The sequence below is a fragment of the Coregonus lavaretus genome (genome assembly GCF_964263955.1).
Source record: "Coregonus lavaretus genome assembly, contig: HAP1_SCAFFOLD_4966, whole genome shotgun sequence".
NCBI lineage: Eukaryota > Metazoa > Chordata > Actinopteri > Salmoniformes > Salmonidae > Coregonus > Coregonus lavaretus.
The window spans coordinates 27,501-44,611 of NW_028160565.1; the positions used below are offsets into that span (position 1 = coordinate 27,501).

The window sequence follows — 17,111 nt, forward strand, 5'->3', positions numbered from 1 at the left end:
TTGGGTCAGTCACAGTGGTCAGGTATTCTGCCACTGTGTACTCTCTGTTTAGGGCCAAATAGCATTCTAGTTTGCTCTGTTTTTTTGTTTGTTCTTTCCAATGTGTCAAGTAATTCTCTTTTTGTTTTCTCATGATTTGGTTGGGTCTAATTGTGTTGTTGTTGTTGTTGTTGTTGTTGTTGTCCTGGGGATGTGTGGGGTCTGTTTGTGTTTGTGAACAGAGCCCCAGGACCAGCTTGCTTAGGGGACTCTTCTCCAGGTTCATCTCTCTGTAGGTCATGGCTTTGTTATGGAAGGTTTGGGAATCGCTTCCTTTTAAGTGGTTATAGAATTTAACGGCTCTTTTCTGGATTTTGATAATTAGCGGGTATTGGCCTAATTCTGCTCTGCATGCATTATTTGGTGTTTTACGTTGTACACGGAGGATGTTTTTGCAGAATTCTGCATGCAGAGTCTCAATTTGGTGTTTGTCCCATTTTGTGAATTCTTGGTTGGTGAGCGGACCCCAGACCTCAGAACCATAAAGGGCAATGGGTTCTATAACTGATTCAAATATTTTTAGCCAGATCCTAATTGGTATGTCAAATTTTATGTTCCTTTTGATGGCATAGAAGGCCCTTCTTGCCTTGTCTCTCAGATCGTTCACAGCTTTGTGGAAGTTACCTGTGGCGCTGATGTTTAGGCCAAGGTATGTATAGTTTTTTGTGTGCTCTAGGGCAACGGTGTCTAGATGGAATTTGTATTTGTGGTCCTGGCAACTGGACCTTTTTTGGAACACCATTATTTTTGTCTTACTGAGATTTACTGTCAGGTCCCAGGTCTGACAGAATCTGTGCAGAAGATCTAAGTGCTGCTGTAGGCCCTCCTTGGTTGGTGACAGAAGCACCAGATCATCAGCAAACAGAAGACATTTGACTTCAGATTCTAGTAGGGTGAGGCCGGGTGCTGCAGACTGTTCTAGTGCCCTCGCCAATTCGTTGATATATATGTTGAAGAGGGTGGGGCTTAAACTGCATCCCTGTCTCACCCCACGGCCCTGTGGAAAGAAATGTGTGTGTTTTGCCAATTTTAACCGCACACTTGTTGTTTGTGTACATGGATTTTATAATCTCTCTCTCTCTCTCTCTCTCTCTCTCTCTCTCTCTCTCTCTCTCTCTCTCTCTCTCTCTCTCTCTCTCTCTCTGTCTCTGTCTCTGTCTCTGTCTCTGTCTCTGTCTCTCTGTCTCTCTGTCTCTCTGTCTCTCTGTCTCTCTGTCTCTCTCTCTCTCTCTGTCTCTGTCTCTGTCTCTGTCTCTGTCTCTCTCTCTGTCTCTCAGGCCCTGGATGGGTTCTTCTTCGTGGTGAATATGGAGGGTAACATAGTGTTTGTGTCTGAGAACGTGACCCAGTACCTGCTGTATAACCAGGAGGAGCTGATGAACACCAGCGTCTACAGTGTGCTGCACGTAGGAGACCACGCTGAGTTCATCAAGAACCTGCTGCCCAAGAGCCTGGGTCAGTTACTCTCCATCACTCTCTCACTCATCCCTCCATCTCTCTCTCCTCTCTCCCTCCATCTCTCTCTCCTCTATCCCTCCATCTCTCTATCCCTCCATCTCTTTCTCCTCTCTCCCTCCATCCCTCTCTCCCTCCATCCCTCTCTCCTCTCTCCCTCCATCCCTCTCTCTCTCTCTCTCTCTCTCTCTCTCTCTCTCTCTCTCTCCCTCTCTCTCTCCCTCCATCTCTCTCTCCTCTCTCCCTCCATCTCTCTCTATCCCTCATCACTCTCACTCTATCCCTCAATCACTCTCACTCTATCCCTCAATCACTCTCACTCTATCCCTCCATCTCTCTCACTCTATCCCTCCATCTCTCTATCTCATCTCTCCTCTCCTCTGCACTGCTTTCTCTCTCCTCCTTTCCTCCTCTCTTCCCCCTGAGAGGAAGGCAGGTAGTGGCTAATGTATGTCAGCGCCTCAACCTGTCAGAGCGCCCCAGCCTGTCAGAGCGCCCCAGCCTGTCAGAGCGCCTCAACCTGTCAGAGCTCCTCAACCTGTCAGAGCGCCTCAACCTGTCAGAGCGCCTCAACCTGTCAGAGCGCCCCAGCCTGTCAGAGCGCCCCAGCCTGTCAGAGCGCCTCAACCTGTCAGAGCGCCTCAACCTGTCAGAGCGCCTCAACCTGTCAGAGCGCCTCAACCTGTCAGAGCGCCCCAGCCTGTCAGAGCGCCCCAGCCTGTCAGAGCGCCCCAACCTGTCAGAGCTCCTCAACCTGTCAGAGCGCCCCAGCCTGTCAGAGCGCCCCAGCCTGTCAGAGCGCCTCAACCTGTCAGTGCGCCTCAACCTGTCAGAGCGCCCCAGCCTGTCAGAGCGCCTCAACCTGTCAGAGCGCCTCAACCTGTCAGAGCGCCCCAGCCTGTCAGAGCGCCCCAGCCTGTCAGAGCGCCTCAACCTGTCAGAGCGCCCCAGCCTGTCAGAGCGCCTCAACCTGTCAGAGCGCCTCAACCTGTCAGAGTGCCCCAACCTGTCAGAGCGCCTCAACCTGTCAGAGCGCCTCAACCTGTCAGAGCGCCTCAACCTGTCAGAGCGCCTCAACCTGTCAGAGCGCCTCAACCTGTCAGAGCGCCCCAGCCTGTCAGAGCGCCCCAGCCTGTCAGAGCGCCCCAGCCTGTCAGAGCGCCCCAGCCTGTCAGAGCACCCCAGCCTGTCAGAGCGCCTCAACCTGTCAGAGCGCCTCAACCTGTCAGAGCGCCCCAGCCTGTCAGAGCGCCCCAGCCTGTCAGTGCATTCATTTTACAAAAGTAGAGCACTATATAGAGAATAAGGTGTCATTTGAGACTCAACCCTCTGAGCCCTCTGTGTATCAGACTGAGGTCTCTCTGTGTATCAGACTGAGGTCTCTCTGTGTATCAGACTGAGGTCTCTCTGAGCCCTCTGTGTATCAGACTGAGGTCTCTCTGAGCCCTCTGTGTATCAGACTGAGGTCTCTCTGTGTATCAGACTGAGGTCTCTCTGTGTATCAGACTGAGGTCTCTCTGAGCCCTCTGTGTATCAGACTGAGGTCTCTCTAAGCCCTCTGTGTATCAGACTGAGGTCTCTCTGAGCCCTCTGTGTATCAGACTGAGGTCTCTCTAAGCCCTCTGTGTATCAGACTGAGGTCTCTCTAAGCCCTCTGGGTATCAGACTGAGGTCTCTCTGAGCCCTCTGTGTATCAGACTGAGGTCTCTCTAAGCCCTCTGTGTATCAGACTGAGGTCTCTCTAAGCCCTCTGTGTATCAGACTGAGGTCTCTCTGAGCCCTCTGTGTATCAGACTGAGGTCTCTCTGAGCCCTCTGTGTATCAGACTGAGGTCTCTCTAAGCCCTCTGTGTATCAGACTGAGGTCTCTCTAAGCCCTCTGTGTATCAGACTGAGGTCTCTCTGAGCCCTCTGTGTATCAGACTGAGGTCTCTCTAAGCCCTCTGTGTATCAGACTGAGGTCTCTCTGAGCCCTCTGTGTATCAGACTGAGGTCTCTCTGAGCCCTCTGTGTATAAGACTGAGGTCTCTCTGAGCCCTCTGTGTATCAGACTGAGGTCTCTCTAAGCCCTCTGTGTATCAGACTGAGGTCTCTCTGAGCCCTCTGTGTATCAGACTGAGGTCTCTCTAAGCCCTCTGTGTATCAGACTGAGGTCTCTCTGAGCCCTCTGTGTATCAGACTGAGGTCTCTCTGAGCCCTCTGTGTATCAGACTGAGGTCTCTCTGAGCCCTCTGTGTATCAGACTGAGGTCTCTCTGAGCCCTCTGTGTATCAGACTGAGGTCTCTCTGAGCCCTCTGTGTATCAGACTGAGGTCTCTCTAAGCCCTCTGTGTATCAGGCATAGCAGAATAGAGCACCCTGGAACGTGGAAATGATCTTCAGGGTTGTGTTGGGCTGTACTGTGGCCCAGATACACAGATTATCAATGTTCCCCCTACACACCATGCTGCTGAATGAGATCGTGAACAGATGGGGCGTGTGTGTGTGTGTGTGTGTGTGTGTGAGAGAGAGAGGGATAGAGGGGTCTGGGTATTTTCAAGGTGTTTTATACATAGTGGCCTGGTTATGACACATTCCTTTAACACCTTCCTCTCTCTCCTTCAGTTTCTTTTTCATCTTCATGTGGATGACCCAAAAGCAGAACTAGGCTAATATTGGTAACAATGATTCTCTCTCCCCATCTCCCTCCCTCCCTCTACATCCCTCCCTATCTCCCTGTAGTGAACGGTGTGCCGTGGTCCAGTGAAGCTCCCAGGAGGAACAGTCACACGTTTAACTGTCGTATGCTGGTCAACCCTCACAGTGACAACCAGGACAAGACCAACGACCATGGGGGACAGAAACAGAAATATGAGACCATGCAGTGTTTCGCTGTCTCCGAACCCAAGAGCATCAAGGAGGAGGCAGAAGGTATGGAGAGGGGGGGGGGGGGAGAGAGGGGGAGAGGGAGGGGCGGTGGGAGAGGGGGAGAGAGAGGGAGGGGCGGTGGGAGGGAGAGAGGGTAGGGAGGGGCGGTGGGATAGGATCTGTCTGTCCACTCCCACACACAACATTACAACAACATTAATAAAGCAGGATTTACACCAGCATTAATGAAGCAGGATTTACAACAGCATAACATAACACATCATTAATGAAGCAGGATTTACAACAGCATTAATGAAGCAGGATTTACAACAGCATAACATAACACATCATTAATGAAGCAGGATTTACAACAGCATTAATGAAGCAGGATTTACAATAGCATAACACAAAACAGCATTAATGAAGCAGGATTTACAACAGCATTAATGAAGCAGGATTTACAACAGCATAACACAAAACAGCATTAATGAAGCAGGATTTACAACAGCATTAATGAAGCAGGATTTACAACAGCATTAATGAAGCAGGATTTACAACAGCATAACACAAAACAGCATTAATGAAGCAGGATTTACAATAGCATTAATGAAGCAGGATTTACAATAGCAGTAATGAAGCAGGATTTACAACAGTATTAATGAAGCAGGATTTACAACAGCATTAATGAAGCAGGATTTACAACAGCATAACATAAAACAGCATTAATGAAGCGGGCTTTACAACAGCATTAATGAAGCGGGCTTTACAACAGCATTAATGAAGCGGGATTTACAACAGCATTAATGGAGCGGGATTTACAACAGCATAACACACAACAGCATTAATGGAGCGGGATTTACAACAGCATAACATAACACAGCATTAATTAAGCGACCACGCCCCCTGACTTTGAGATGCTCCGACGCGACATGCATCAAGCCACAGCCATTAGTAGTCGTCAGATAACAGCATTAATGAAGCGACCACGACCCCTGACCTGGAGATGCTCCGACGCGACATGCATCAAGCCACAGCCATTAGTAGTCGTGAGATAACAGCATTAATGAAGCGACCACGACCCCTGACCTGGAGATGCTCCGACAGCCATTAGTAGTCGTGAGATAAAATACATTATGTCAGACTCATTTACAGTTGACTGCCAAAGCCAACATTTAAAAAAAGTAAACATTGGCTGTTAATTACAGATTTGTTTTCTCTCACATGGTTGGGGTTGGGAGAATTTTCAGATATCAAATGGGGTCGTTGGCCAGAAAGGTTTGGGAACCCCTGCCCTAGCTACTGAGAGTTCAACAGGCTATATGTCCTGACCCCTAACTACTGCTACTTTGGCCTGCTACTTTGGCCCTGCTACTTTGGCCTGCTACTTTGGCCTGCTACTTTGGCCTGCTACTTTGGCCTACTACTTTGGCCTGCTACTTTGGCCTGCTACTTTGGCCTGCTACTTTGGCCTGCTACTTTGGCCTGCTACTTTGGCCTGCTACTTTGGCCTGCTACTTTGGCCTGCTACTTTGGCCTGCTACTTTGGCCCTGCTACTTTGGCCTGCTACTTTGGCCTGCTACTTTGGCCTGCTACTTTGGCCTGCTACTTTGGCCTACTACTTTGGGCCTGCTACTTTGGCCTGCTACTTTGGCCTGCTACTTTGGCCTGCTACTTTGGCCTACTACTTTGGCCTGCTAGCTGGAGAGACCTAGCTAGGGTGCTAGGATCTCAGTCGTCTATAAGTGTGTGTCCTAAGCCCTAGCTACTTTTCCACTGACTCTCCTCCGGCTAGCTTCAGCTTCCAACCTGGCTAGCCGGAGACAACCGGGGTGCATCTCAATAGTCTACTGTGGCTTCCTTTCCTTGTCTCTTTGGCTTTAGTTGAACCACCACCTGGCCAGCTGGAGACAGCAGGGTAAATCTCAATAGTCTTTAGTCCTGAACCTTGCTTTCCTCTGGCTAGCTTTAGCCTATGTATTACCTGGCTGTAGTATACACATCTCAATGAATGAGGGGAAAAACGATAGTTACATATCACAATATAATTTTTGGACAATATTATAGATTTGTAAAAAATAAATAAAGATATACAGTATGTATACAATATATATATAATGCCAAGAGTGTGCAAAGCTGTCATCAAGGCAAAGGGTGGCTACTTTGAAGAATCTCAAATATAAAATATATTTTGAGTTGTTTAACACTTTTTGGGTTACTACATGATTCCATATGTGTTATTTCATAGTTTTGATGTCTTCACTATTATTCTACAATGTAGAAAATAGTTAAAAAAGAAAGAAAGACCCTGGAATGAGTAGGTGTGTCCAAACATTTGACTGGTACTGTATATATACAGTATATAAAGTGTGTGTGTGTGTGTTTTGTATTTTCTTGCTAGTTGTAGCTGCAGTTACACTCCTTTATTTTTCATCCATTACGTTACATTTTAGTCATTTAGCAGACACTCTTATCCAGAGCGACTTACTCATCCTGTTGCTTTGTTCTCCATCGTCTTTTTAAATAGTGAGCCAACATGTTGTCAGCGCTTTTATTTCCCTGACTGATCAAAACTCATTTCCTCATGCTCTCTCTCGTCTCTCTGCAGCAGACAAACAGTACAGTGAGCAATATGTTTGGAACATCAAATCGCAATAGAATCACAGTATCGAATCGCAATACATATAGAATCGCGATAATCACAGTACATATCGTATCGGCACCTAAGTATCGTGATAATATTGTAACGTGATGTCTCTGGTAATTCCCTGCCCTAAGCTCAATAGTCTATAATCAGGGGTGCATCTCAATAGTTTAGTGGCTTCCTCCCCTTGTCTCTCTTTGGCTAGCTTTAGTTGATCATACTACCTGGCTGGACTATACACTCAGGGTGAATCTCAATAGTCTACAGTTGCCTCCTCATCCTTCATCTGCACTGATCTACAGGCCTCCTGTAGCTCAGTTGGTAGAGCATAGCGCTTGCAACGCCAGGGTTGTGGGTTCGATTCCCACGGGGGGGGGGGGGCAGTATGAAAAATGTATGCACTCACTAACTGTAAGTCGCTGGATAAGAGCGTCTGCTAAATGACTAAAAATGTAAAATGTAAATCTGAGAGAAATGGATAGCTAGTTATTGCCTTCATCCCAAATTGCACCCTATTCCCTATGTAGTGCACTACGTTTGGCCTGTATGTTTATCAAAAGTAGTGCACTACATAGGGAATAGGGTGCCATCTGCGACACATCCATCATGTCAGTGCTGATTTAAGGTCTGCCCCTTATTCCCTATATCCGTGATCAAGTCTGACCCTCCGAGGTCCGGACTTCCACTTTTTTTCTGTTCTACCTTAGAATTAATTGCACCGACCTGGTGTCCCAGGTCTAAATCAGTCCCTGATTTTATTTATTTATATATATATATATTATTATTTTTTTAAGCAGTTGAACTAGTTTCGAGGTCCAAATTTGAATTGAGGGCAATATGTAGGGCAGCAGGTAACCTAGTGGTTAGAGCGTTGGGTCAGACCCCGAAAGGTCGCTAGTTCGAATCTCCGAGCCGTGCCCTTGAGCAAGGCACTTAACCCTAATTGCTCCAGGGTTGATAATGGCAGTCCCTGGCCGTGACCCCACTCTCCAAGGTTGTCTCAGGGGGAGTTGGGGATATGCAAAAAAAATTAACATTTCCAATGCACACACACGTATAATACACACTGAAATAGGACAAATGTAAGCCCCACGAAATATATTATTATTATTATTATTATTATTATTATTATTATTATTATTATAGTTGTTATCCTCCTGTAGCCTGTTCCAGATGTCAGGAGGAATAATGAATGTGTGCTGAGCAATCAGGGAGGGAAGAAAGTGTGGAAGAGAAGGAGAGAGAGAGAATAACAAAAACGGGTCACAACTCCTGCAGCTCTGTCACACGCTGGGTCTGTACATAGTCAACTCCTGCAGCTCTGTCACACGCTGGGTCTGTACATGGTCAACTCCTGCAGCTCTGTCACACGCTGGGTCTGTACATAGTCAACTCCTGCAGCTCTGTCACACGCTGGGTCTGTACATAGTCAACTCCTGCAGCTCTGTCACACGGTGGGTCTGTACATAGTCAACTCCTGCAGCTCTGTCACACGCTGGGTCTGTACATAGTCAACTCCTGCAGCTCTGTCACACGCTGGGTCTGTACATAGTCAACTCCTGCAGCTCTGTCACACGCTGGGTCTGTACATAGTCAACTCCTGCAGCTCTGTCACACGCTGGGTCTGTACATAGTCAACTCCTGCAGCTCTGTCACACGCTGGGTCTGTACATAGTCAACTCCTGCAGCTCTGTCACACGCTGGGTCTGTACATAGTCAACTCCTGCAGCTCTGTCACACGCTGGGTCTGTACATGGTCAACTCCTGCAGCTCTGTCACACGCTGGGTCTGTACATAGTCAACTCCTGCAGCTCTGTCACACGCTGGGTCTGTACATAGTCAACTCCTGCAGCTCTGTCACACGCTGGGTCTGTACATAGTCAACTCCTGCAGCTCTGTCACACGCTGGGTCTGTACATAGTCAACTCCTGCAGCTCTGTCACACGCTGGGTCTGTACATAGTCAACTCCTGCAGCTCTGTCACACGCTGGGTCTGTACATAGTCAACTCCTGCAGCTCTGTCACACGCTGGGTCTGTACATAGTCAACTCATGCAGCTCTGTCACACGCTGGGTCTGTACATAGTCAACTCCTGCAGCTCTGTCACACGCTGGGTCTGTACATAGTCAATGGTATGCTTCGAGGGGACTCCTATGGTAGGTACACCTACAGCTCATCTCTTGGCAGTAGTACTTTATCACTGATCTCAACCCAGAGTCTCTCAGAGCGTTCACAGTCAGCCCACTGACACCCCTATCAGATCACAGCAAAATCACGGTCTACTTGAACAGAGCAATACTCAATCATGAGGCATCAAAGCCAAAGGAACTGAATAATATTAAGAAATGCTACAGATGGAAGGAAAGTAGTGTAGAAACCTACTAAAAAAAAAAAATAATTAGGCAACAAAAATTCAATCCCTTTTTTGACAACTTCCTGGACAAAACGTTTCACTGTAATAGTGAAGGTGTAATCTTGGAAGTAGAAAACCTAAACAGTATATTTGACCTCTCAGCTTCCCTATCAAATCTAAACATTTCAAGCAGACAACCTAAGAAAATTAACAACAGTGACAAATGGTTTGATGAAGAATGCAAAAACCTAAGAAAGAAATTGAGACACTTATCCAACCAAAAACATAGATTCAGAAAACCTGAGCCTATGGTGAATCACTAAAACAATACAGAAATACACTACATAAAAAGAAGGAACAGCACGTCAGAAATCAGCTCAATGTAATTGAAGAATCCATAAACTCTAACCACTTCTGGGAAAATTGGAAAACACTAAACAAATAACAACACAAAGAGCTATCTATCCAAAATGGAGATGTATGGGTAAACCACTTCTCCAATCTTTTTGGCCCTATAACAAAGAACAAACAGCAAAAACATATACATGATCAAATACAAATCTTAGGATCAACTATTAAAGACTACCAGAACCCACTGGATTCTCCAATTACATTGAATGAACTACAGGACAAAATACAAACCCTCCAACCCAAAAGGGCCTGTGGTGTTGCTGGGATCCTCAATGAAATGATAAAATATAAAGACCACACATTCCAATTGGCTATACTTAAACTCTTTAACATCATCCTCAGCTCTGGCATCTTCCCCAATATTTGGAACCAAGGACTGATCACCCCAATCCACAAAATTTGACAAATATGACCCCAAAAACCACCATGGGATATGTATCAACAGCAACCTTGGGAAAACTCCTCTGCATTATCGGTAACAGCATGCTTTCCTCAGTGAAAACAATGTTCTGAGCAAATGTCAAATTGGCTTTTTACCAAATTACTGTACGACAGACCACGTATTCACCCTGCACACCCTAATTGACATACAAACAAAAACAAAACAAGGGCAAAGTCTTCTCATGCTTTATTGATTTCAAAGAAGCTTTGACTCAATTTGGCATGAGGGTCTGCTATACAAATTGATGAAAAGCGTTTTTGGGGGAAGTACATGTTGTATTGGATTTGCACCAGACAATACTTTTTATTCAGGACAAAAAGTTAATTGCTTTGCCACATTTTTTGCAGTGTTACTTTAGTGACTTGTTGCGAACAGGATGCCATTTCTCACTCCTGAACTTATTTAGGCTTGCCGTAAAACAAAGGGGTCGAATATTTATTGACTCAAGACATTTCAGCTTTTCATTTTTAATTAATTTGTAAAAAGTTTCTTTAAACATAATTCCACTTTGATATTGTGGGGTATTGTGGCAGTAATATTTGCGGTTTCTCCCTCACCCAGAATAATTCCCAGCTTTATGACATTAGTAAATGCTCAGAAGTTGGGAATTGATTCAGATGTTTTCTTTAAAAATAATATGATCTTATTTTTGAGAATTTCTCACAGTAGAGGAAAAAATGCATCTCTGTCTCTACCTCCCCTGTCGTGCCACATAGACGCTCCTCTTTGGGTAGCCATGTGTTTTTCCTATTTTCTACAGCCAGTTGGTGGCTGAGCCTGTATTTGGTCAGGATCTGTCTCTGTTTTGTATCTCTGACAGAGTAGAGATATTCTGCCAGTTTGTATTCTCTTTTGAGGGCCAAATAGCATTTTAGTTTATTCTGTGTTTTTTGTTTCATTTTCCCAATTTGTCAAATATGAGGTTTTAATTTCTGTAACAATCTGAATAATTTCCCTAATTTCCCTCTGGGTTTGGATAATAGGGTTGTTTAGTGTTAACAGCTGACATAGGGGACTATTTTCAGGGGTTCAGCTTTGGATGTTTTGGGGCTTAGTTTCAAATGTTTCCTAAATGTTACTGTCCTTTTCTTTATATTTACAATTAAAGGGAATCGTCCGTGTTCCGCTCTGCATGCATTATTTGGTACTTTCCTTTGGATATTTAGGATGATTCTGCATAATTATTTATGTAGATTTTTAGATTGGGTTTGTCTCCCAGTGCTTATAATCATAATTACAGGTTGAACCCCAAACCACAGTTCCATAAAGTGCAATTGGTAAAATTACACTATTGAATATTTTACACCAGATTTGGATAGGAGGATTTATTTTTGAGAAATGTTCTTTTTTTATTAAGTATATTGAGTGTTTGCTGCTCTGATTCCTGGCCTTTTTCTTGAAAATCGCAACTTGATGTCGTTTGCCCATTTGATGCTGTATTCCCAAAATAATGTTATGTTGTTCCTGTAGATCTTGCTCTGTTAGTGACAGTAGGACAAGGTCATCTGCGTAGAGCAGGAATCTGACCCCCTCATCTTTGAGGGTTGCTGATCGGACTAACAACACTGATAGTTCGTTGATGTAAACGTTGAACAGGGTTGGTCTTAAACTGCACCCTTGTCTCACCCCTCGCGCTTGTACAAACAACTCTGTTTTATTGTTCAGTTTAATACTACGTTTGTTGTTCGAGTAAATACATTTCATGATGTCATATACTTTACCCACAATGCCGCTGTGGAGGGTTTTGTAATATAATCCATCAGAGCATGCTAATACTTTCCTTCTGCATTTCTGATGAACATGCTGGTTTATTAGTGTGTAATGTGGTCTGTTCTGGGTTCGGGTAGAAAGCAATTTATTTATTTTATTTTACTCTCTCTCTTCTCTTACTCTCTCTCTCTCTCTCGCTCTCTCTCCTCTTTCTCTCTCTCCTCTTTCTCTCTCTCTCTCCTCTTTCTCTCTCTCTCTCTCCTCTTTCTCTCTCTCTCTCTCTCTCCTCTTTCTCTCTCTCTCTCTCCCCTCTCTCTCTCTCTCTCTCCCCTCTCTCTCTCTCTCTCTCTCTCTCTCTCTCTCTCTCTCTCTCTCTCTCTCTCTCTTACTCTCTCTCTCTCTCTCTCTCTCTCTCTCTCTCTCCTCTTACTCTCTCTCTCTTTCTCTCTCTCTCTCTCCTCTCCTCTTACTCTCTCTCTCTCTCGCTCCTCTTACTCTCTCTCTCTCTCTCTCTCCCTCTCTCTCTCTCTATCCTCTTACTCTCTCTCTCTCTCCCTCTCTCTCTCTCTCTCTCTCCTCTTACTCTCTCTGTCTCTCTCTCTCTCTCTCTCTCTCCCTCTCTCTCTCTCGCTCCTCTTACTCTCTCTCTCTCTCTCCTCTCTCTCTCTCTCTCTCTCTCTCTCTCCCTCCCTCTCTCTCTATCCTCTTACTCTCTCTCTCTCTCCTCTTACTCTCTCTCTCTCTCTCTCTCCTCTTACTCTCTCTCTCTCTACTCTCTCCCTCTCTAGACTTCCAGTCATGTCTGATCTGTGTGGCACGCAGGATGCCCATGAAGGAGCGGCCCATTCTGCCCACGCACGAGAGCTTCACCACCCGCCAGGACCTGCAAGGTAACCAATCACAGCACTACGATCATACCCACCTGTCTGGCATTAACCAATCACACAGCCACATAATTATGACCAAGGCAGCCCACCAGACAGTTCTTAACCAATCAGAAGAAAAAAAAAATCTATAAATGATCAGACAGACTGGAACCAATTCCAGAACAGTCAATGACAGATCAAGTGTCTCAGGTTGTCACTGTAAAGAGATGACCGTGGTAGAGACCTGTCTACCAGCCGTATGCCACCAACAAGCCTGGGCAGTACCCAAGCACCGTGGTAGAGACCTGTCTACCAGCCGTATGCCACCAACAAGCCTGGGCAGTACCCAAGCACCGTGGTAGAGACCTGTCTTCCAGCCGTATGCCACCAACAAGCCTGGGCAGTACCCAAGCACCGTGGTAGAGACCTGTCTTCCAGCCGTATGCCACCAACAAGCCTGGGCAGTACCCACCGTGGTAGAGACCTGTCTTCCAGCCGTATGCCACCAACAAGCCTGGGCAGTACCCAAGCACCGTGGTAGAGACCTGTCTACCAGCCGTATGCCACCAACAAGCCTGGGCAGTACCCACCGTGGTAGAGACCTGTCTACCAGCCGTATGCCACCAACAAGCAGCCGTATGCCACCAACAAGCCTGGGCAGTACCCAAGCACCGTGGTAGAGACCTGTCTACCAGCCGTATGCCACCAACAAGCCTGGGCAGTACCCAAGCACCGTGGTAGAGACCTGTCTACCAGCCGTATGCCACTAACAAGCCTGGGCAGTACCCAAGCACCGTGGTAGAGACCTGTCTTCCAGCCGTATGCCACCAACAAGCCTGGGCAGTACCCAAGCACCGTGGTAGAGACCTGTCTACCAGCCGTATGCCACCAACAAGCCTGGGCAGTACCCACCGTGGTAGAGACCTGTCTTCCAGCCGTATGCCACCAACAAGCCTGGGCAGTACCCAAGCACCGGGGTAGAGACCTGTCTTCCAGCCGTATGCCACCAACAAGCCTGGGCAGTACCCAAGCACCGTGGTAGAGACCTGTCTACCAGCCGTATGCCACCAACAAGCCTGGGCAGTACCCAAGCACCGTGGTAGAGACCTGTCTACCAGCCGTATGCCACCAACAAGCCTGGGCAGTACCCACCGTGGTAGAGACCTGTCTACCAGCCGTATGCCACCAACAAGCCTGGGCAGTACCCAAGCACCGTGGTAGAGACCTGTCTACCAGCCGTATGCCACCAACAAGCCTGGGCAGTACCCAAGCACCGTGGTAGAGACCTGTCTACCAGCCGTATGCCACCAACAAGCCTGGGCAGTACCCACCGTGGTAGAGACCTGTCTACCAGCCGTATGCCACCAACAAGCCTGGGCAGTACCCAAGCACCGTGGTAGAGACCTGTCTTCCAGCCGTATGCCACCAACAAGCCTGGGCAGTACCCAAGCACCGTGGTAGAGACCTGTCTACCAGCCGTATGCCACCAACAAGCCTGGGCAGTACCCAAGCACCAGCTACCGTTGCTGTTAACACACGTGCTTCTTGAAAAGAATGCCTGCGCCCTTAACATACAGAACCTCACACTCTATATCAAACAGATTATATAGTACTTGGGTACACACACACACACACACACACACACACACACACACACACATTTTATACTCTTTCAACTGGCTGGTAAAGTATAAAGTATCTGTTGGAGCAGCAACCTAGCTGTCTGTCTCTCTGGCTGCTACCTGCAACTTTGATATGCGGACAGTACACACACACATGCACACACACACACACACACACACACACACACACACACACGCGTGTGATCAGTAGCCTCTCTCTCTCTCTCCGCTGTATCTATAGGTAAGATCACGTCGTTAGACACCAGTCATCTGAGAGCCTCTATGAAGCCTGGCTGGGAGGACCTGGTGAGGAGAAGCATCCAGAGGTTTCACCTACAGAACGACGGAGAGATGTCCTTCGCCAAGAGGCACCAGCAAGAGGGTGAGACTACCTGACGAGGGCTGTGTCAAATCAAATCAAATCAAATCAAATCAAATTTTATTGGTCACATGCGCCGAATACAACAGGTGCAGACATTACAGTGAAATGCTTACTTACAGCCCTTAACCAACAGTGCATTTATTTTAACAAAAAAATAGTAAAAATAAAACAACAACAAAAAAAAGTGTTGAGAAAAAAAGAGCAGAAGTAAAATAAAATAACAGTAGGGAGGCTATATATACAGGGGGGGTACCGGTGCAGAGTCAATGTGCGGGGGCACCGGCTAGTTGAGATAGTTGAAGTAATATGTACATGTGGGTAGAGTTAAAGTGACTATGCATAAATAATTAACAGAGTAGCAGCAGCGTAAAAAGGATGGGGTGGGGGGGCAGTGCAAATAGTCCGGGTAGCCATGATTAGCTGTTCAGGAGTCTTATGGCTTGGGGGTAGAAGCTGTTGAGAAGTCTTTTGGACCATGATTAACTATCGTCGTAGAGAATCACACCACCATCATGTTGATCTCATGGATGGTCAGCCCTTAGCATCCAAAGTAGTTACATTCCTCCAGCCAACATCCCTCAGCTGTTTACCAAAAAAAAAATGACAGTTTTGTTGTTGTTTGAATCCCAGATTGCCTCTTTAACTCGCCCTCCCTCCCCCTGTGCGTCTCTCTCCAGTGTTGCGTCACGGCCAGGCATTCAGCCCCATCTACAGGTTCTCTCTGTCAGACGGGACCATCGTGTCAGCTCACACCAAGAGCAAGCTGGTCCGCTCCCCTGCCACCAACGAACCCCAACTCTACATGTCTCTACATCTGCTACAGAGGTACGTACCCCAACCCCAAAACCTAACCCTCAACTCGTCTCTACATCTGCTACAGAGGTACGTACCCTAACCCCAAAACCTAACCCTCAACTCTACATGTCTCTACACATACTGTAGGGGTACGTACCCTAACCCCTAAACCTAACCCTCAACTCTACATGTCTCTATACATACTGCAGGGGTAAGGGCATAGCTTACTCTGCCAAAAATATGGGCTGAATAGAAAAATGTGCCATCTAAGATGCTCGGTGTGACAGAATTTGAGCGTACAATGCCGCGCACTTGTCTGTGTGTGAGAGCGACGTAACCAGAGTGGTTTACATTATGGTTTCAGGGTTGTATGGTGTTTTGTGAGGGAGCATAGACCTGTTCTTGCCTCAAAGTCCTACGCAGTGGCCTCATATCCATATTCTACACTGAACAAAAATATAAACGCAACATGTAAAGTGTTGGTCCCATGTTTCATGAAGCTGAGATGAAAGATCCCAGAAATGTTCCATACGTACAAAAAGTTATTTCTCTCTAATTTTGTTGCGCACATTTGTTTACATCCCTGTTAGTGAGCGTTTCTCCTTTGCCATGATAATCCATCCACCTGACAGGTGTGGCATATCAAGAAGCTGATTAAACAGCATGTTCTGTGCTGGGGACAATAAAAAGCCACTCTAAAATGTGCTGTTTTGTCACATAACACAATGCCACAGATGTCTCAAGTTTTGGGTGAGCGTGAAATTGGTATGCTGACTGCAGTAATGTCCACCAGAGCTGTTGTCAGAGAATTGTCTGTCTGTCTGTCTGTCTGTGTGTCTCTCTCTCTCTCTCTCTCTCTCTCTCTGTCTCTCTCTCTCTCTCTCTCTGTCTCTCTCTCTCTCTCTGTCTCTCTGTCTCTCTGTCTCTATGTCTCTCTCTCTGTCTCTCTCTCTGTCTCTCTCTGTGTGTGTAACCTCCACCTCTTGTATCCTGTGTGTTATCCCCAGAGAGCAGTCAGTGTGTGGTATGGGACCGGGTCAGGACATGGGGCCCGGTGGACAGGGCCAGCAGGTGACAGGGATGGGCCCCAAACCCATGACCCCCAACCCCTCCATGACACCTCCAACCCCGGGGACAATCTCTGGCCTGGTGCCCCAGGGACAGGACACCACGATCAGCTCCAACAGCACGCCCTTCTCCCTTGCTCATGGAGGTCCAGGGTCCAGAGAACCAGGGGTCGGGCCCGGGCCAGGACACATGCAGGGCTACCGCTACGGCTGCCCTCCCCAGCCCATGGGCTACCCCGGGGGGATGCAGGGCGGCATGGGCATGAACCCCCCCAACCATCCCCACCAGCAAGGGGTCAGCTGGAGGATGAGCAGCCCGTCTCGAGGCAGCACCAGCCCAGCCGGAGGCCCCCATCCGGGGCAACAGAATTCAATGCTGTCCCCTAGGCACCGGGCGAGTCCAGGGATGGCAGGGAGCCCTCGCATGGCCCCATGCCTGCACTCGCCCTCCCCTGTGGGTATGTGTGGGTCTGGAACAGGG

At 47.3% G+C, this 17,111-nt stretch overlaps 1 protein-coding gene across 1 annotated transcript in view; it reads left to right on the forward strand.

Annotated features, from left to right (window-relative positions):
• LOC311121672 (nuclear receptor coactivator 2-like) overlaps positions 1-17,105 on the forward strand; it is a gene marked incomplete at its 3' end in the record, with an annotated part of 43,450 nt that extends 26,345 nt beyond the window's left edge. Inside the window, exons 4-9 of the mRNA XM_084196131.1 lie at positions 1,317-1,494; positions 4,215-4,403; positions 12,687-12,788; positions 14,628-14,768; positions 15,446-15,593; positions 16,571-17,105. Coding sequence (XP_084052257.1) covers positions 1,317-1,494; positions 4,215-4,403; positions 12,687-12,788; positions 14,628-14,768; positions 15,446-15,593; positions 16,571-17,105 — 1,293 coding nt within the window. The remainder of the gene's footprint in view (positions 1-1,316; positions 1,495-4,214; positions 4,404-12,686; positions 12,789-14,627; positions 14,769-15,445; positions 15,594-16,570) is intronic.
• Between the last annotated feature and the right edge of the window lie 6 nt (positions 17,106-17,111).